Genomic DNA, 21935 nt, shown 5'->3' on the forward strand with positions numbered 1-21935 from the left:
CAACATTGGACACGACTGAATGTCATTGTGTGGACAAAAAAAAACAAAAAAACGTTTGTTTGAAATGTTTGTAATGACATGAAAATTAGTAAATTATTAAAAGTCCCTCTTAGGAGGTATGCTGTTGAATATGCTTGCAACTGCAATGTCGCTCTTCCTAATGTAGAGATCAAACAGCAATCAAAGCACACAGGAGACATTTATTTTATTTTATTTTTTTCAAATAGCTCATCTTTATGTGGAAGCCAAGCAAGGCCCGAATCCTCTCTCACAGTACAGTTCGCAGTTTAAGTCCAAATAAAGAATGACAAAAATGATTCCCTCTCGCTTTCTTTCCCTCCCCGCTGTTTGTGTGAAGTGCATTGGCAAATTCTCAGAGCGCGCCTGCTCTTTCGCGGGGAACGAAGGCCGTTTCCTTACACTTTTTGCCGCACCATTGTGTGCTTTATGGCTTGTGTCGGGGGTGAAATCACTGCGCAGCGATTGACCCTGGCTCTTCTGGTACTTGAATATGATGATGGCTGTTTCATGACTTGAATATCAACGGCATCGAATCTTCCCGTTTTGAAACTTCTTCGGTGATGTCAGTGGTGACATTTGAACATTATAAATGTACTTGAAAAGGATAAAGACTTAATAAAGATCAAAAACGTATTCATCTTTACCATCTTCTAGAGCATAACCTGCACTTCTCAAGGTCGTAGAACATGACTTATTGACTTATTATATGCGCTTAAAATACAAAAGGATCTTTCATGAAATAGTTTCACACCAAAGAGATTCTTTAATCTTTACCCTTTTATGTTTGCTTAAGTAGAAACTATATTCTAATCTATACATCTCATTGCAGTTGTAAGCGCATAAAGGATGTATATAATGTGCTTGTGGTGGCAGTTATTAAGTGCTCCGTCCATTCTTCTCAGTTTTGAGAGGTCCTTAAGGTGAAATTCTTTCTCTTACTAACCAACAGGTTTTAAGAGGCGCTCCTGGAAAGTCAAACATTGCAATTAACAACATAATTAAGTGTCAAAGCCATTATGGTGTTTTCTAGTTACAGAAACAAGGGCCGTATTGATCAGAAACAGACCCTGATTGATCTCTTGATCGATTGGCTTGCATAGGTATTTATCTGCCAGCATGTGTCAGTTCTTATTGGGGACAGGTGCAGTTACTATTGCCTTCAGTTAAAGCTATTAGACTACTGTGATGCCGTGGCAATGGGCTGTCAATCAAAGTCCCCCACCCCCATACACAACCACCTTCTGTGCTTTTGTAAGGCATGTCAAATTAAGACACACTTCAGTAGTTACTGCTTCATCAGGGGTATCGACACTATGTAGTGCTATACGTTTTTTTTACATCAGACCCAGACGCCATGGTCAGAAATTGCTTAATGGCGTAAAGGTTGAGATATTAGTTTTATTTAGGTTGCTCTGTGGAGCTTAGAGGATTTTCAGCACGACTGACTTTGCTTTTATCTTTTATTTTTGGTGCAGGAGCCCGTGATGATCAAGTTCTTAGAGGAAGTTCCTCATCTTCTGGCGTCCCATGCCCGGCCGGCCAACACATCCTGCTATACCACATGGACCTGTTTCTTAGAACACTTCCTTAGGGAAGGTATGTTTGCAAAGTACCTCTAACCTGTCAGATCTTCCTTGAGATGCTTTCTCTTTTTCTTTGCACCTTCTTACATTCCAACACTTTGGCTGCGTCCGAAATTGAATAGGTACTTATTTTGTAGTAATTACTTCACAACCGCTAAAAAAGTATGTTTTATATAGTACGAATGTGTGTAGTATAAATGTAATCCGGACGTACTATGTTCGCCATGTTATCATTATCGTGTGACCTAGCAGTGTCAATTACGTCACTTCACTGCCATTCATAAATCATCTTCCGTGGCCTCATGGGATAGTAAAGTGTCCATCATATGCAGACTTCACAATCTCGCCGGAAGTAGGTCATCCGGGTACTTTTTGCCTACTCTTTTATGAGTACTGTGAATTCGGACATACTTCTTTTGTCACATACTGTAGGAAGTATGCTATTTCGGATGCAGCCTTTGTTTTTTGGTTAATGATGTTCATCATTCTGGTATTTAAAGTGCTTTTTCTTTTTGGAATTTTCTGTGTGAACACACTACTTGCACTATTTATACTACAAAACGGCATAGAATAGTGCATACTGTAAATACGTAAATTGGGACACACCTTTGGTGTGAGGAACTTATTAATAATCTAAAGAACTTTTTTCCACTATAAAAACCTTTTGTGCCATGGAAAGTTTCCATGGATGTCAAAGGTTCTTCATGCACCCACAAATGCCAATAAAGAAGCTTTATTTTTGAGAGTTTATCCATTTCCTTCCCAGGTGGAGTGATAGAAGCCTTCCCTCCTTCTGATAGTGTGACATGTCTGACGGTGGATCTTCTGGTGGAGCCGGGTGGAGATGTACACATGCTGTCCTGTGGAGATCAACTGCGTGGGCTGAGTGGGTTGGAAGTGGTGGGCTGCACTGTACCCCAGTCCTCCATCTGCCCTGATGTCCTGCACTCTATCTGCAATCGTATAGGTCAGGCCTGTCAACGGCGCTCCATCATGGGCCACCTCTCCGTAGATCTAGTCACCTTTCTGGATCCCAGCAACCTGGAGCAGCAGGTTAGAGAACAAACACAGTCTTTAAAACACTTCTCAATATAAAACACTTTATATGTACACTACCGTTCAAAGGTTTGGGGTCAGGAAGATTTAGAGTAAGAATACTTTTATTCAGGAAGGATGCTTTTTTTTTTTACATTACAAAAAATGTGTAATGCAAAAATGTACATTACAAAAAAATTATTTGAAATAAAATATATTTTTCTTGAGCACTGAATTACCATATTAGAATGTTTTTTGGGATCATGTGACATAAAATACATTTTAAAATGTATTAAAATCAAAAACAGTTATTTTAATTAACTGTATTAATATAATATTTCATAATAGAAATGTTATATATACATTTAATATATATTTATATTTGCTGTATTTCAGATAAAAAAAATGCAGCCTTGGTGAACATAAGAGACTTTTTTTTAATTGAATGGTAGTGTATATTTTATATATATTTAATTTTTTTATATTTTTTATACTTTACAGATATGAAGCATAATAAAGTAGTCACATTAATATACAATTGAGTATGATTATCGATATGGTTTAGGTTAAATGTATAGGTATGACATTTCCATTCATTGTACAGTATTAGTACATTTCTGCATTTCTTAGACACTTTTATCCAAAGAATTTGGAAGACATTTTTTATTAGAATTTATATTTTAGTAGAGTTTTTTGGAATCAAACCCGCAACGTTTGTATTGCTACCATTTGAGATACAAAAACAATGGAAGCACTCAGCTCTATCTATCTTTCATCAAACAAGCTCGCTCAGAAACAAATTGACCCTTAAATGTCAGTGGTGTGTTTTACAGCTCTATGAAAACAGAACCTGCCATGTTAAGAAGCTGTTGAAAATGATATGGGATCTGACATGTGGCACTGTTCTGTCAGAGCCCGTAACACTGTTCTCACCTTAGAATATAGATAGTGTGAAGGTTCAATCTATTGGCCCGGGGCTCTTGATATTAAGATCACTCCTGGGTTCCCCTCAGGAGCTGTACAGATGAGACAATGACGGGTGGCTAATGTGCCAAAAGGCTATCTAATAAACTGTCAGGTCTTATTGTGTCAATAAACTAATTCGCCTTTTAAGGCCTTGCCCCCTGACCTTACAACACCCCAGCTATGTACTGGTGTCAGACAGGAGGTCAGGCTGGAGTGTCTTTTCCTCAGACGTTGGGGTTCTTGGTCACTGTCGAAGACAGACTGAACAAAGTGGTGTTTTCTCTAGCACAGTAAATAGAAATAGAACATTTTGGCTTGGTTATTTGCAAGATTTCCCCTTCTTTTTTTCAATTTCTACATTATAAAAATACATTAGGACACCACATTGAGTAGATTTTAGGGATTATGTACTATGCCGTAATCTAAAGCTTTTTATACCTCATTTGTGGACTGCATAAGCTAATGTAGCAAGGCTGTAAACAGTTAATTTAGACCTCATGATGCTCGTTTTTAAGGTTACCTAAATAAACCTTTTTTTTACAGTGCAGAGCCACCCCTAACAGTAGGAGGCTAACTAGCATTCCTTGCGTTTTAGACCGTGAATGGTTTGCTTTGCATCTCTGCCAAATGACATGACAACTGAAAAATCTCTGTGGGGGAAAAGGGAGGGGATACATTAAAATAAATTTAAGTCTAATGTGGAAAAAATTAAATGGCTTTGACCTCACTGACCTTACTGTGTTAGATATTGATTTAGTCATTTTTCAAAACTTGTGTTTCTAAATTTGGGTCTGTTTATTAAGTCATGGAATGTTAATATCCCCTGTGGAAATGTTGTACATAGTGCAAATGATTAGTGAGCAAAGAAGTGATTATATAACTAGGCAACATGATGCATAATTAATTAGAGTACTGTGATTTTTATCAATGATCCTTGCTGGCAGGCCTAAGATGGAAATATGTCTTGTCACATTGTTCTTTTAGCGATACAATTTCCACTGCCACTAGAGGGTGGCAGAACACACTCGCATTGAATTCACTATATCTATCACTATTTCAAAAAGAAGACCTCGTCTCAGTTGTTCTTAATGTTGGAGGGCCAGTATGGAGATGGACGGACGTTTTGGTGTAAGCCAAATCTTAGAGTTCTAATCACTCATGTATGTGCTTGAAATGTTAGGGCTCAGAAAAATAGCTTATGACGTTTACTTAACACAGTATCACTCTAGTATGAAATGCTATAGAACAGACATATTTTCAAATGAATCTCATATACTGCTGTTTTAATCATCGACTCAGTTGGCATGCTGTGATTTTAAAATAGATGATTGACTTTGGAAGGCAGAGAACGGCAGCTTTTTTTTTAGATAAATTACTCATCGAGGTGGAATGTACTTTTCCACAGAAAATTTCACACTTGAATATCATATACACTCCCAATAGAATGGCTTTTAGTCCTGCAAATGAAAGTAATTCCTGCATTCTTCTGATTGAATAGCACCAGGATTCTCTATATTGTGAATTCACAGAGGCACGGGATGAATTTTATTCAGCGTGTCTTACTGAGAATAAACTGCACACACAATTAAAAGCGACAAAAGGAATTCAGGCGGATAAATCCAAACATCACTGTCCCATCTCTCCTGGCACAGAGGCAGACAGATCTGCCAGACTAGTGCTAACCTGTCTCTATTTAAACATCAATTTACATTCAAACCTGTTGCTAAAAGCAGTCTGTATTTTTTGTATGTGTGGGGGAGAGGTGGGTCGCATGTGTTTGCCCTTGCAGGCTTGCCTCACATTGTGTGCGGAGGGAGGCTCAGCTGCAAGATTGCAGTTTTTAATGAAAGTGAAGGGGCTATAGAAGACAGGTACAATCTGGGCGTATATATCAAGCGCCTTTGTTGAGGTTGACAATGAAGCAGGCTTGGCTGATTCTACCGACTGGCTAAATGGTCCCACCTATCCCACAAGCACAGGTATTAAGTATGGACAGGAGGCACTGACTACTGGATGAATTCAGCTCTATAGTCCTGAGTCCTGTTTTCAAAGGTCATTGCTTTACTTGATTCCTTTACATGGGCTTATTTCAGACAGGGTTTTTAAAGAGCTTTAAAACTCACATTTTGAATTAACTACTTTTGCAAGCAAAAGATTAAGGTAAAGGTAATTTTCTCTTATATAGCTAAAAACACAAATGAATATTTTTCTGGACAAAATCAACAGAAAAAAAAACCTTTATTTTCTCTCTTTTTAGTTATTATATACTGAAATTCATTTGTGCTTGCAATTGAATTAAAGCCGATGTAAGATGATGATTCAGTGCACTGTATATTTGAGCGTGTGAACGTTGAGTACAATACCGTGATCAGAAAGTGATTTCAGCAGCCGGGCCACCATTTGCATTTGCTGGCAGCAGCGTTTAGGTTGACAAATAGGGACGACAGGAGAGTCAGCCAACTGCCACTTAGTTATTAACAACTCCTTCAGTGGTGATTTATTTGCCACTTTTTGAAGAGAGGGCATAGCTATTAGATTATTATCAGGGAAAATTAGCCCTGTTTAAGCATAAGGCCACGACTGGGCCTGACCCCTTAATATCCTTATAATGATGCCATTAACCATACAGATGTGAAGAGTCTCCAGTTGGGCTTTACACACAGTATGTCTCTCTCTGTCTCTCTCTCTCTCTCGCTCTCTCTCTCTATCTCTCTCTCATTCACACACAATGCCTGTTAAATCTGAGCTCTGATTGTTCATCTGTATGTTTGTTTTGAAATGTTTGTCATTGTCTACTTATTGGCTGAAAATAATTGAATTGATTTATGTGTTTGATCTCCTGACTTGTCTGTGTGTGCTGGTTTGTACTGTATTTAGGTATGGGCTATTGATCTGGACCTGGGCTACAGTAACCAGCTGGCCATGACCCAGCTGATGCTGATGATGACGAGGGGGACGCTGGACTGCCACACCAGCAAATTAGAGGCTTCTCCAATAGTCAGAGATGTGAAGTCTTCCGTACGCCATGCAGGAGTAAAGAGCAAAGTTGTAAGAATCTCTATCTCTATTTCAAGTAAAATATCCACTCTCTCTATTGGCATTAGGATGATGTGATTGTTATATACTGGATTTGAAATATGGTATTAAAACATTTATCAGATATTCAAGACTTTATTTAGTAATAACCTCAGAGATAAAAAAAAAATGTAAAAAAAGTTGGGGGTGTTTGAGAGCATTTTCCTGTGGTGCCCCCCCTTTGTGCCCTACGCGCAGCATAAGTGTCAATTTTTTTAAATTTAGATTTATACATCACATGAAAGCTGTATAAATACGTTTCCATTGATGTATGGTTTGTTAGGATAGGACTATATTTGGCCGAGATACAATGTTTTCAAAATCTGAAATCTGAGGGTGCAAAAAAATCGAAATATTGAGAATATTGAGACTTTAAAGTTGTCCAAATGAAGTCCTTAGCAACGCATATTACTAATAATAATACATTTGTGATATATTTACGGTAGGAAATGTACAAAATATCTTCATGGAACATGGTCTTTACTTAATATCCTAATGATTTTTGGGATAAAAATTTATTTTGCCACAATATGAGGAAAATCAAGCCCCCCTGACTTAATTTTTTGAAAGAAGATTCTTATGTTCGCCAAAGCTACATTACGCCAAATCTTCAGTCACATGATACTTCAGAAATCATTCTAATATGCTGATTTTGTGCTTAAGAACCATTTCTTATTATTATCAATGTACAGTTGTGCCACTTAATAGTTTGTGTCTTTGATGAATAGAGTTCAAACGAACAGCATTTATTTGAAATTGGTTATTTTGTAATGATAAACGTCTTTACTGTCTTTTTGATCGATTTAATGCATCCAATGCATTTTAATTTTGGTAACACTTTATTTTTCAGTGTCCTTGTTACACGTTACATATGTAGTTATTACAGTAATTACTATCAATTGTGCATAGTTACATGCAACTAACCATAATCCTAATTGTAACCCTATAGTAAGTACATGTAGTTAATTATTATTACTCAGTACTTAAATGTATACTTACACTGTAATACGGATACCTTTAAATAAAGTGTAACCTTAAAGGGTACATAACACACACAGTTTCTGCCAATACATCATGGCATTATCCCCGGATAGCTTTCGATTCACTATACGTTTGTGTTGTTTACATTATATGCACTTGCGTGCCGTTTGCCAACAAAACACAGACATTTGATGCAGTTTCACTCACCACCTGCGGTTTCAACTCATGACCGGGAACAAACAAACACACTTGCAGAACTCCGTTGCTGCTCCGGAAATACAAACTGTTTCCTTAACGCAGGATTATTTGGGAAGCTGAACAAGGTTTTCTTTCCCTCAGAACCAAAAACACATTTCTTAGTGACATTGTTGATTTTGTGGTCTAAAAACAAAATGACAGCGCTGCTGACTGCTTCCGTAACCCGAATGAAGCTCAATGATTGACATGCTCTTGCTCTCGCTCTGGTTGATGTGCGCACATGCTCATCCGGGAGAAGTGCCCATACAAGGAATTCCGCCATTTATGACGTACATGGCCATACTCGAAAAAAAACTTGTATTTGGCACAGAAATACTCTGTCATATGTTTTTTTTATTTAAAATTTTGGCCATGTTTAGCATAAGAATCCAACTCTTTAACTGCAACTTGTGTGTTTTATTCCAAATCTCCTTAAGCCGTAGGATAGTTTGAGGAAAAGACTGAAATTGAAGTCATTATTCACTGAAAGTCTTGCCTTGAAAATCTTGCTGGACAGCCGTGGTCACCATTCACTTTCATTACATGGAAAAGGGCAGCTTGTACATCCTGCTATAAATAACAATCGTTTTATGTTCCGCAGTAGAAAGAAAGTCATATTGGGTCACAAGGGTGAGTAAATGATGACAGAATTTAATTTTTGGGGTGAACTATCACTTTAAAGGTTAATGCCCTGAACTCTTTGGGATGCTTTCAGCTCTTTAAAGCACAAGAATGCCATTATCCAGAATGTGTTCCTTGAGACTGGACCAAAGAGCAATAAGAGTCCTCTGTTGGATATTATCCCGATAAATCACTGCATCCATAAAGATTGATCCAGCTAAGCTTTGTTGTTTTATTTTGGTTAAATACAACTAAACGCTGTAATTACGCTTCCGACCTGATTGGTGTTTAGAAGAAGCTGAATTCATTATCATTTTGATAGATGAGTCTAAATAATCAGCCCATAAATAATGCATACCATATTCATTATGCATGTGTATGCATGCCTGAGCACCTCATCAACCTGATGCCAGCCCCTAAACAATAGAGTTCCTTTATTAGCGGCAAACCGGAGTTTACGCTTGTTAATCTGCGACTTGTATTATTTTATCAAACATTCATTTAGTTTGTATGTCCTCATATCGCCCGGCTCCCGCCTGCCTGTCTTAATGGCTCTGGCTTTGGCCATCATTTAGGCCTAGAATATTACAAACACAATTAAAACCCTGCAGGAAAAGCTTTTTATTGTTGTTTGAGGATAGTGTGTCTGACAGCTGAAAACAGAGCTCCATAGAAGGGAATTACTCATGCCCCACACACCGTGCAAGGGCTTTACCCTCCGCTTCATATCTGTCACCGAGAATATGCCTCATGCCCGCTACGAGTCCTGCGAGTCCTGCCACTCTTAACTAATCCGCTCCTGTGGCGTTCTTTTAGACACATCTTTTATCTGCCGTGTCTGTGAGCATTGTTGGGTTTTAGAGGAAACCTTTTTGTTTTCTGTGGCGGTATAACCTAATAACACAGGACTCTCCCAGGTCTCCCCAGTGCCCTATATGACTGTGAGACTAATGCCCCGTTCTCCATGTGGGCTTTTGAATCTCTTCTATTTGTTTCTAGCGTGGCTGTTATTGCTTTCCCCGAGAGGTCAATTTATCATTTAGATGTACTGGTCAAATTTTTGGCAACAAAATCACATGCAATTACTTGTCTAACTCTCTGTGCGTATGTGCTCTTCTCAGCAAACCTCCGTGACCAGCCGCTTTGCAGTGATGTGCACCCGACTTCTTCACACCAATCTTTCTTTGGTATATTACAGCACATTTTTTCTGATGTGCAAAGCGCAGGGCATAGGCTACGATGTCAAGGTAAACCCTCTGCTTGCGTCCCAATAATACAACTGGAGTTCTTTGATTGCAGAGCAAGTGTTTTTATATGCTTCTGCTAATGTTTCAGGCAAGGCAAGGCACCGTGTTCGCCCTCCATGACAGCAGAGATAGAAGAAGTCTTGGCATGCTGTGAGTTCCCACATGAAGCAGGCAGACGCATTACCCTTATCTTTTTCCAGCTCTGTTTTCCCTTCCTCTGTCCCCATTACCATTAGAGATATATCTATACCTTGAGCACACTCCCAAGAGCAGATTAAACATTATGCAGTGAATACCTCAACCTGAAATGTGTCAGCGCACAAAATACAGCCAAGTTGAATTAAAGGCATTCATCACATAAATCCTATACCTATCACATTGAAGCCCTGCTTGCCTTCCTCATTTCTCCCTAAAGAATAGCACACTCTTTAAGGCTGAGAGTTCTCATTAAGCTCCTTACAGCCCCACAGCCAAACAAGGTGATTGTTTTTTTGTTTTTCTCTGATGATGGTTCTGGGGGATCATTAGTAAGCTCGTTTGTTTCTGTGTGTCGTTAACAGAACAATCTCGGAGAATCTCCAGGGAGCACTGCTGACCTTTGCTCACAACCTGTCAGTTATTCATCAGGAAATATCAGCTCCAAATATGCAAGGAACAAACAATTTTAAGGTATGCGGGTATGTTTTTCTAAGATCTTCGTTCATCTTCGGAACACAAATGAAGAAATGTTTGATGAAATAAAAATTGTCTGTCAGACTCCCACGCTGTTGTCGTAGTAAACACAGTGGAGCGCTTTCAGGTTCCGCTGTTCACGTGAGCACCACGACGCATGCGTGTGATGCTAACACAGGAGCTGGCCAATAATGAGGCGGCGTTCTGCCGTAGAACCCGGAAGCGCTGCACTATGTTTACTATGTGAACAGTGTAGGAGTCTAACACAGACTAGAAGAAATTGTTGAATAAAGTCGTTACTTTTGTTTTGTTTTTGCGCACAATTCTCGTCGCTTCATAACATCAAGGTTGAACCACTGTAGTCAAATGGACTATTTTAACAATGTCTTTAATACCTTTCTGAGCCTTTGAAAGTTGCAATGACATTGCTGCCTATAGATGGTTCAGAAGCCTCTCGGATTTCATCAAAAATATCTTAAAGAACACGCTGACTTTTTGGGGCTTATTCACCGTGTCCCCCAGAGTTAGATAAGTCAATACATACCATTCTCATCTCCGTGCATGCCATAAAAGTCTGTCTGATGCACCCACCGCTAGCCTAGCTTAGCACAAAGATTGGAGGTAAACGGCTCCAGCTAGCCTACTGCTCAATAAGTGACAAAATAACGCCAACATTTTCCTATTTACATGTTGTGATGTGTATAGTTACATCGGGTACTAAGACCGACGGAAAATAAAAAGTTGCGATTTTCTAGGCCGATATGGTTAGGAACTATTCTCTCATTCCTGCGTAATAATCAAGGAACTTTGCTGCCGTACCATGGGTGCACCGGCGCAATGATATAACGCAGCGCCTGAAAATAGTCCCCAGCACGCTTTCTGTGCAAGCAGGTTGTCACGTTGGTTATGCTGACGGAAGTAAGCCTATTTTCAGGCACTGTGTAATATCATTGATATTACTGCAGCAATGGTATGGCAGCAAAGTTCCTTGATCATTACACAGGAATGAGAGAATAGTTCCTAACCATATCGGTCTAGAAAATCGCAACTTTTCATTTTCCGTCGGTCTTAGTACACGATGTAACTATACACATCACAACATGTAAATAGGAAAACGTTGGTGTTATTTTGTCACTTATTGACCAGTAGGCTAGCTGGAGCCATTTACCTCCAGTCTTTGTGCTAAGCTAGGCTAGCGGTGGGTGCGTCAGACAGTTATGGCACTGAGAATGGTATGTATTGACTTATCTAACTCTGGGGGATACAGTGAATAAGCTAAAGTCCTAAAAAGTCGGTGTATTCCTTTAATTTGTGTTCCGAAGATGAACTAAGGTCTTTCAGGTTTTCAGAGTAATTAAGGACAGAATTGTCATTTTTGGGTGAACTAAAAAGCCCATATGCTAATGGTATATTCTCCGCTTCACTTTAGTCATCAACAAAACACTATTCAGATGTTTCACATTCAGGGGTGCGTTTCCCAAAAGCATTGTTAGCCAACTATGGTCGTTATCAACATAGTTCAAGAGTCGTGTTTCCCGAAACCATAGTTCCAACGAACATTCGCAAACAGCATCGCAAACTTGAGCGGTTGGAAGGACTGCTCTCGACCTGTGGTTAGAAGCATAGTTTCTTGTTTGCATGACATGTGGACTTAATAAATCCTTATCTTGAGCAAAATAAGCAAGCTGACATTCAGTACAATCTATATATTTTATTTAGAATACATACAAATGTCATTAATGTCTTTTAGTTTGTCAAGAGATTTAAAGCACCTTTTTGAAGAGTGCGCATGTGCGGACGTGCTCTAGTACGTAAGAACAAGCCTATGATTGAATCTGGAAATAAAGCAAAATAAGAATTAGTCCTCAGGTTTTGAAGCAAAAAATCTAGCATGAATTCGATCTCAAAATAATTCATTAAAAGCGTTTTTTACTCCACCACATGCGTGACATCATTAACCAACGTGGTTGAACGTCAGATTTGCGACAATACGGTTTCGGGAAACAGTCGTGACTAGCTAGTTGATTTCTTCAACGATGCAACGTTCTATGGTAGTTACGCAGTGAGAAACGTTGTTGTAGGGGAAACGCACCCCAGGTCATGTATCTACAAACTAGGACAGAAATCACAAGTTATTTGTACAGTTTCACCATATTTTTTGAACTTGTTTGAGTCGCTTTACAAAGACAAAAAACAAACTGACAATTAAATAATGAACAAAAATAACGAAAATTGAGTGCGGATACAACAATTGTCAGCATATTACCATTGGCAAATGATGAATAGACTAGGCCATACAAATGTAGTGAAAAAAGGGTTGTTTGCACAAAAATACGAAAATACAAAAATGTATTATTATACTAGCATTATGCCAAGGTTTCACATTTTGAGGTAAAGAGAAGTGAACTTGAAGCAACTGAGCTTTTGCTCAATCTCAATCTCAATTTTTTTTTAATTCTTTCATACTAACATCTTATACAAAACACAAGGTATTCATTTATTAAAGTCAAGTCTTTATATCTGGCCATTTTCTGCAGCTGAAGTCATAATACAAACGTAGTACACTGTGGACATTGTGAGTGAATTGGAGATTCTTTGACACTTGCTGAATTGCTGTATTCGACACACTGTTACTTAATTTGATAAAGGATTTCTCATTAACTGTTCAGTGTTTAGATGTTAAGATCTGTAGTCAGACATATACTGAATGTCTGCTATTGTTTGCTTTTATAAGGACCTTATCAAGGACATCGAGGAGGTCCTGGGCATGACCATACAAAACCAAACCACATCTCATGAAGAAAAGGAGATTCCTGCAGTCGGAAGTGAACAGTTATCACCCCATAAACCTCACAGATCAACCCCAAATAAATCAACATAGTTATACCCTATCATACAATAGCATTTGCGCATTCAGTTACAGCATAGTTGCTGTCAACAAACATTTCTATAGGACTGTTATAGCTGTATTGTGGTTAACATACAATAACATTTTGTCTATGACCTTTTTAGGTCACATTGTTATAGTGATCTAAAATGTTGTGCAATCTTTTTTGTTTAGTTTGTAAAGATTAACAATGTGAACAGCATACATTTAAGTCATATGTGCCATTCATGACATTTCCTAGCTCTTAATCATAGGTTGAGACTACAACTGGGGAAAGTTGTTCGTTCAGACCTGAATTATGTTCCAGGGACACAAAACATAACTATGCATTAATTCTTCTTTAAATGCATCTACAAATTTATTTTTTAATTGGATTAAAATAATCAGTTTTGGATTAAAAAAAAATGTGCATAATGAATATAGGCTACATAATGTACTATATATATTTTACATAATGTACTATATATATTGTACACCTAATATTATAACTAATGCTATTACTATTTTGTATTGTATGTGTAATTCCAATTATGAATGGCAATAAGTGTGCATGAGAATAAAGATTCATACTATGTACTGCAGTGTCTACGCTAAAGCAAATAGGAACAAAAAAGCGCTTGGTTGTTTCTTCCCGGGGACGATATTTATCGTACCACTGAAGGCTAGTTCAATTCCTGCGAAAACCAACAGATTAATCGTACTTTCGTCCAAGTAGCAATGTAAATGTTTGTCAGACGAGTTTTAAAGGCGCTCCGGTAAGTTGTGTAACCTCCACTGACACCCGAACCGGGACTAGGATTCTAGTTTTGTATTTGAGCTGACTAAAGGTCACAACGCTGCTGGGGTTTGACGCTCTTTATATCTCGTGGCTTTGTAAACAAGCTGTCACGAGCATGAGACGTTAGGGTTTACTCAGCGATGACAGAAATTCTGCGGAGAATCCACAGCGGCTTCCTTAAAGTGGCTTTGTTCCCCAGCACATTTGGGAATAAAGCTCTTCGCCCTGTCGCCTCTGAAGTATTAACATGTCACCTCGCACAGCGCGCGCTCCCGCCTTGGACTTCATTCTGCGTGCGCTACCGTGACGTCATCAACGACCAGTTCGGTCTTTCCAACTTCAACTGGCAGGTGCAGGGAGCGAACTACCACATCCTCAGAACCGGTGCTTTCCCTTTCATCAAATACCACTGCACCAAAGCCCCTCCACAGAACCTGGAGTTTGAAAACATGTTTTTTGGTGCATTGAAAGTCATCAATCTTGGTCAGTTTACATACATGTTTTATCTGATATTTCTGAAAACTCTGTGAAGACATTTCTTATATGTTTTCCGTCTCTTTCTTTAAGGTATCCCATGCTTGGCATATGGCTTGGGCTCATGGATGGTAGTTGGTGTGACCGAGACTGTTCAGACGTCTGCAGGACCTGTCACAGTTTACTTTGCATACAAGGAGGTGGAGGGCGCTCAGTTCTAATATAAGAGACACACTGTACAGTATTTAAAAATGACTTGTTTCACAGGCCAATATTTGTTATACAGAATTTCTGAAAATGTATGCAAATGGCCTAGAATGCACTTTTGCACAAAAAATAAAATTACTAATTTTCAACTTTGTAGTTTTCTCTTCAGTACACAATTTGTATTAATATATATTAATCAGATTAATAACTAAAAACATTTAAAAACAAAATAAAACATATTGCTCAATATTATTTGCCTTAACTAAGCAAGATATATCAAGAGTAATAAGTGAAGCCATTTAAATAGCCAGTCACATAAATGATAAAAGACCATAAAAAAATATAATAATTGAGAAGCAAAATTCAGAACCACTGATTAAAAGTTTGACCAGATTGTTCAAGAACATCTGTACAGGCATATACTTAATAACATGTCTTTTATCATTATTTATCAAATTGGTTATTGTGTCTCTCTTCTTTATTGGCAGCTTACTTTGCAATTTGACATTTCCACATTTTCCTCATTAAAAAAAAAAATGGATTTACTGGTTTTGTCAAACATGGGATGCGGATCATTATGCCATTATCAGGATTATTAGGCATTATTGTGATGCATCTTGTATTTGAAGTTTACAAGCTATGCAACTCCTTGTTTTCCCACTTGTTTTCCTCCCTAAAGCTAATGCAGAATTTTAAATACCTTCAGCTCATTTATTTAAAGTCAAATTAGAGCCCACGCCCTGCCTGGCATAATGTCAATAGGAAGCAAGAGGGATTGTTTGGAGGACAGGTCTGATAAAATGGTTTTTAATTACAATAGAGGAAGTGTGGCCTTCGTTCAGAGCCCACCCTAACCCCCTCCCCCTGTCATTCTCGGATGCTTTGATTTCTGATAATGTGCTTTGCTGACGCTAGCTCTCTTGTGCAGGATCTTTCGTCACATTACCTCCGAGATCGGCTTTGACAAACTACCATATTGATCCTCTAGACTTCTCAAAGCTTTCTGCTGGGCACATTAATCAGAGGCCTCGATTTTCTGGCCTTGCCGCCTTCTCGCTTAGTAGCAGCAGCAATGTAATAATATCATGTATTACATGCAAATCAATGGACCTCTTGGCTCTTGTCTTGCTAATCTTAATTCCGAGTGATTTTGATTAGAATGAGCCATTGTCTGATGACTAAATCTTGTAAGAATAATGGCCGTTCAAACCATCAGGGCTTTATTGAATTGCCAATAGCCCTTATGAAGAATTTCATCATATTTGAACACAAATGACGTAAAAGTGCTCCTCGTTCCCAGAATATATACACCAATCAGGCATAACATTATGTTGTGTTGGTCCCCCTTTTGGTGCCAAAACAGCCCTGACCTGTTGAGGCACGGACTCCACTAGACCCCTGAACATGTGCTGTGGTATCTGAACAAGATGTTAGCGGCAGATCCTTTAAGTCCTGTAAGTTGCGAGGTGGGGCCTCCATGGATCGGACTTGTTTGTTCAGCACATCCCATAGATGCTCGATTGGATTGAGATCTGGGGAATGCCTCAACGCCTCAAACTCGTGCTCCTCAAACCATTCCTGAACCATTTTTGCTTTGTGGCAGGGCACATTATCCTGCTGAAAGAGGCCATAGTCACAAGGGAATACCGTTTCCATGAAAGGGTGTACATGGTCTGCAACAATGCTAAGGTAGGTGGAACATGTCAAAGTAACAGATCAGGGGTCTGTTAGTCAGTTAGCTGGATTTGATTGTTGACGATTTGGCATGATCTTGGATTATTTGGTTCTTCGACGCTCATCCCGGACTTGCTGTCATAGCAACAGGTCCGTAAACTTAAACCTGCTCGGGAGCAGCTTATTTCATGTAAACAGGATTAGATTGCATCTTGAGGTGATACTTAAAATCTGTCCCAGCCACTGCTACTTTCTTACAAGAGTTCATTACTGAACCAGGGGCAATAATAATACTTTTAAATAATAATAATATAAAAATGTTATATCTGTATATGAGAATGTATATAATATTATAATGTTGTGTATAAAGGCCTGTACACACCGGGACGAATATCGCGCGCGCTTATCGCCAGCGTTTTTCGTGCCGTTTTTCGGCGCGTCTTGAGTGTTCACACCATAGACCGTAAAAAAATATGGACGACGCGACTCCATTGACTTCCACTGACCAAAGTTGAAGCTTTCATAGGCCCGCTCACGGCGCTGACATCTTGGGACCGAGTCTGCGCAGTAGCGATCTCGGGACCGGAGTTGCGCAGTAGAGAACAGGAAGTAGAGGCGCGATTATCAAAAGCCCGCCCACACTCTCGCAGATGCAGAACAATTCATTATGTTGGTGTGAAATAAACAGTTATGGAAGTGTAGAAATTAAAGCTAAAGCTCCAATCTCCTCCCAAAAATCCAGAAAAAAGTCCGTTAGTGCCTCAGTGACAAGTTCATTCAGAGAACCCGTCAATCTCAGCTGTCAATCATGACGTCACACCCCTCGTTTTTATAGCATCAAATAACTCACTAAAACTAAACTTATTTAAAAAACGAACACTTGAAATGAAATTATTGTAATAAAAACTGCCTAAAATGACAGAAACCATCTTTAGGAAACAATTATTTGAAGTGTAATTAAATTGTTTAGTGTGTCTCGCGCCCATTCTAATACATGGAGAGGCGGGGTTTAGGAGCTATACTGGGACCGGCCACCGGGGGGCGATCGAGGCGCGAAAGCTTCAATTTCTGACTGAAGCACTACAGGCTTGGTTCACACCCAAGCGATTTTCACTGGCGCTGCGCCGAGTGAACGTGCACATTCAGTCAATGCGCTCCCGGTACACAAGATGGTGCTGCGGCACTTTAAGCCTCTGACACTCGCTTGTCACACAGAAGGAGAAGAGAGACAGTATTTACGTGCTTGCCAAAACCATAGACATATTATGTATATGGACAAAACCATTCACACACTTTTTGCTAACTGGCAAGCAGCATTAGCAGTTCATCTTCTTCTTTGTCTACTTACTACTTATTCGTCGTATCAATGCGTGCTCGGCAAGACCGTTTTGTGCTTGAGCGCCACCAAGTCGTGTTTTACTGTCACTTCAGCAGCTCCAGGCACGTGAACAAAAGCGCCGATCTCATTGGTCGGCCAGTTTTTTACGCGCCGCGTCAAAATAAAAAAACGAACCCGAGGCGTTTTTTTTAAAAATGACGCTTTTACGCCTGGCGTTTTGCGCGTCGGTGTGAACACTCACATTGGCGCCCATTGTTTAGTCCCGAGGCGTTAAACGTCGGCGATAAACGCGTGCGAAAATCGTCCCGGTGTGAACAGGCCTTAATACTACAGACACAGCCACTTGATTGAGCGATTTATTTTTGATAGAATAATTACTTTATAATTTTATTGGAGTCTTACACACATGCTGTAACGTCAATCTGAGCCGTGCCTTAATTTGAGTGATCACGGATATTATGGGAGTGGCTTGATGCAGCGCAGGGGATGCAGATAATTTGATCTTGACCCTTAAAAAAACTTTTTAAAAATCTGCTTCAAATTTAATTAAAAATTGAATTACAACATTGAAATAAAAATGTAAAGGGTGTACAAATACTTATAAAATCGTGAATATAAATAATTGGGAATCATGTTTAAAAAAATTTTTTTTATCATTTATCTATTATAACTTTTATGTTGGTTTGGTCATTTAGCTGTTTCCTTATCAAGGTCCAGATATTCATGTTTTTTTTTTTTTGTGTAATTTGTCAAGTTTTTTGCCAGGTGGCTTTTTTAATTTTATGATGTCATTACGTTGCTGTCTTGCCGGCAGCCAATCGTTGTTGATCGTGGTTTCGAGTATCGATACATCTGCCCTCTTCAGGGAACACAAGAACACGCAGTAATTTTAGACATTAATCCAGACATTTTATTCCAATCCACAAATTCGTTTGAAGAACCGAATTAGCCAGACATCAGTTATCACGATTAAAAGATCTGGGAACTGTCAAATCATCTCAGATGTATTAAGCGAGGTACGAAGAACGGACCCCAGGACACCTTCTTCCATTGCTCTGTGGTCCAGTTCTGATGCTCACGTGCCCACTGTTGGCTCTTTCGGCAGTTCGGCATCCTGACTGGACTACGGATATGCAGCCCCATACGCAACAAACTGCGATGCACTGTGTATTCTGACACCTTTCTATCAGAACCAGCATTAACTTCTTGAGCAATTTGAGCTAAAGTAGCTCGTCTGTTTGATCGGACTACACAGGCCAGCCTTCGCACCCCACGTGCATCAATGAGCCTTGACCCTGTCACCAGTTCACCACGGTTCCTTCCTTGGACCACTTTTGATAGACACTGACCACTGCAGACCGGGAACACCCCACAAGAGCTGCAATTTTGGAAATGCTCTGACCCGGTCGTCTAGCCATGCCAATTTGGCCCTTGTCAAATTCGCTCAAATCCTTACGCTTGCCCATTTTTCCTGCTTCTAACACATCAACTTTGAACAAATGTTCACTTGCTGCCTAATATATCCCACCCACTAACAGGCGCGTGATGAAGAGATAATCAGTGTTATTCACTTCACCTATCAGTGGTCCTAATGTTATGCCTCATCGGTGCATACAGGCATGCAGCCCCTATATTACATCATCAGTGAAGGGGGCTAATTGGCCTTAATGGAAATCATTTAGACACCCAGCGAAATCTGATCAGCACTATTAGCCTGAACGGCTGGCTCTTCCTTTTCATCTTTGAGTGTTGAACTGCTGCATGGGGAATGCTCAGGCAAGCATGCCTTAATTCCTCATTGACTCTTTGACCTTTTCCTCATCGCTGATACTGTAGCGGACCTGGAGGAGGAGTAGAGTGTCCCAGCGTGGTGACAGGCCAGGCCTTTGTGGCTTTGACAGGCTGACGCGAGCCCTGAGAAACTCGAGCCGATGTCGCGGTGTTCCTGTTTTCGGTCTGGTCCACGAGTGTGGTGCCAAGCCACAGGAGACGACATTAGTCTGAGCGGGTGCTTATCGCTTACACCTCACCTCGGTCAACGGTCTAGGATAACGGAGCAGCAAATTGGCTACTGTAAAGTAACGGAAAATTTAACGGTGCCATGTTAAGAGATCAGTGCCTTGTTTTAAGGGCCGTGCAATCAAGACTCGTGTTTGTAATTGGAGGTCTAAATTACCCTCTCTTGAATATAAGGTACTAATCAACGACGGATTAAGCACTTGTATTAACAAGTTCAATTACATGCAAATAAAGGAGACCAAGTTGAAATCTTTAAATACAAACACTATTTACATCTTAGGTAACTAATGAAATTGTGAAAAGCTGGATTTGATTGTGATATGAGGGGGGAAATCAGAGCTACGTGGCGCATAATCTATTATTTAGCAAGAAAAATCACATTAATTTTTGGATGACATGGAGATGTATGGGTTTGGCAGAAACAATTATTGTATGAATAACCCCTGCAGCTAATTCTGTGAAGGTTATCATTGAGCTCCCAGACCAACTACAGGCTCCTGTGCCTCCATCAGCAGGGGAATGTCAGCTGCATCACGGTTTGTGTCATCTGTTCCAGGTATGCCGGGATCCTCGTGTCAGCGGAGGTGCTGAGACAAATAGGTTTGGAATTGAACTTCTGTTGTCATAAGTCATTAAATGATGGTGACAAACCAAGGTAAGCAATTACGGCTCACTGAATCACATTCATGAGGACATCTTCAAGAATGTCACAAATCTGCCAATGTATTAATTGCATTTGTGTCTCGTGATATTACAGTATTGGCTGCAGTCCTGAATTCTGATTAAATTCATTTTAGCGAGGAAAATGATTTTCTTATAATCACTTAGGATCACTATTAAGAGTGTCATTTCATCTCTTAATGAAACCAGCATGTGAATCTCTTATAATAATAATATTTGTTTATATTTTTGTCAGTTGCTCTTTTTGCATTATTTAAGCCCACATCTAGTTTCACGTTGAAATATCTTTGTATTAAGTCTACAATATATGGTAAAGGGAAGTGGATGGTGGTAACGCTTTCTCTTACTCCGTTTTTTTTTTTTTGCTTCATTTGTGTTGAACTGTGCCTCCCCAAAATAGTTTCCCCACATTTTTGTCTGCAGCAAATTAAAGTTGTTTTGAAACGTTTCACTTATAAACTGTGTAAAATAATGTCAATATACAAAGAGTGCTGTTGTTGTACCACTATTGGAAAACATGGCCAGTTTACATTTCTAAATGCATTGAACTTTTTCAACAACAAAAAAAATTATAAAGGAAAATATTATTTTATAAAAAAAAAAAAAAATTGAACTGCATAAGTAATAAAATATACATAAACATGGGGTAAAAATTCAAAAAGTGTCTAACAACTTAATTTTGTGAGGTCATTTGAAATAAATGGCTGGTAGTGTTACAAACGTGTGTGTGTGTGTGTGTGTGTGTGTGTGTGTGTGTGTGTGTGTGTGTGTGTGTGTGTGTGTGTGTGTGTGTGTGTGTGTGTGTGTGTGTGTGTGTGTGTGTGTGTGGTCCTGATATTCAAGATTCAAGAGTTTTATTTGTCACATACACAGTTATATACACAATATACAACTGGCAGTGAAATGTAAACAGGTCCGCTCCATGGACAGTGCAAATAACAGTTACAAGAACACAAGGGGAAATTAAAATAGAAATAGAATAAAATTAGAATAAAAAGTATTAACATAAGTACAGTTATAAATAAATCAAGTAAGATAAAAATAGGAAATAAGATAAAAATAAAAATATAAAATAAGTGGATATGATAAGTGAGAAACTGTAGACTTAAAAATAAGTGGTTAACATAAAATATATATATATATTTATATATAGAGAAGTATGATGTGCATGCAATAGGTATAATTGCAAATGGAGTATAATGTGCAAACAGGAGTATGATGTGCAAACAGGTTATTACAGGTTGTTACACAGTAACAATAGGAACGTAAAGTGCAGTGCAATGGCAGTATGTGGATGTTAATGTTTAAACTGGATGTTTATGCGTGTGCGGGGTGAAGTGAAGTCACGTGACTGAGTTCAGGAGTCTGATGGCCTGGGGGAAGAAACTCCTCCTGAGTCTTTCAGTCTTTGCCATCAGGCTACGGAAGCGCTTACCAG

The 21935-nt window shown here is 39.2% G+C and overlaps 2 protein-coding genes across 4 annotated transcripts in view; both read left to right on the top strand.

Moving 5' to 3' along the window:
• The window catches only part of iqch (IQ motif containing H), a 38009-nt gene extending 24109 nt beyond the window's left edge, over positions 1–13900 (top strand). For both annotated transcript variants that reach the window (XM_079825113.1, XM_079825114.1), the window contains 7 exons: positions 1497–1617; positions 2371–2657; positions 6483–6653; positions 9641–9766; positions 9855–9916; positions 10327–10435; positions 13173–13900. In XM_079825113.1, the coding sequence (XP_079681239.1) occupies positions 1497–1617; positions 2371–2657; positions 6483–6653; positions 9641–9766; positions 9855–9916; positions 10327–10435; positions 13173–13319 (1023 nt within the window). In that variant the 3' untranslated portion in view covers positions 13320–13900. The remainder of the gene's footprint in view (positions 1–1496; positions 1618–2370; positions 2658–6482; positions 6654–9640; positions 9767–9854; positions 9917–10326; positions 10436–13172) is intronic.
• Positions 13901–13951: 51 nt separating this feature from the next.
• On the top strand, positions 13952–21534 carry cUnh15orf61 (chromosome Un C15orf61 homolog). Of its 2 annotated transcripts, XR_013817169.1 has the most exons (4): positions 13952–14586; positions 14671–14777; positions 16388–16473; positions 20373–21534. XR_013817169.1 is itself a non-coding variant. In XM_079825116.1 (3 exons), the coding sequence occupies exons 1-3, from the start codon at positions 14244–14246 to the stop codon at positions 20442–20444; spliced, it is 522 nt and encodes a 173-aa protein (XP_079681242.1). In that variant the 5' UTR covers positions 13959–14243; the 3' UTR covers positions 20445–21090. The 2 variants fall into 2 exon arrangements, 1 of the variants encoding a protein (XP_079681242.1); XM_079825116.1 differs by lacking the exon at positions 16388–16473 and having other exon boundaries at positions 13959–14586; positions 20373–21090.
• The last annotated feature ends 401 nt before the right edge of the window (positions 21535–21935 follow it).

The sequence above is a fragment of the Gobio gobio genome (assembly GCF_949357685.1).
Source record: "Gobio gobio genome assembly, chromosome: 9".
Taxonomy (NCBI): domain Eukaryota; kingdom Metazoa; phylum Chordata; class Actinopteri; order Cypriniformes; family Gobionidae; genus Gobio; species Gobio gobio.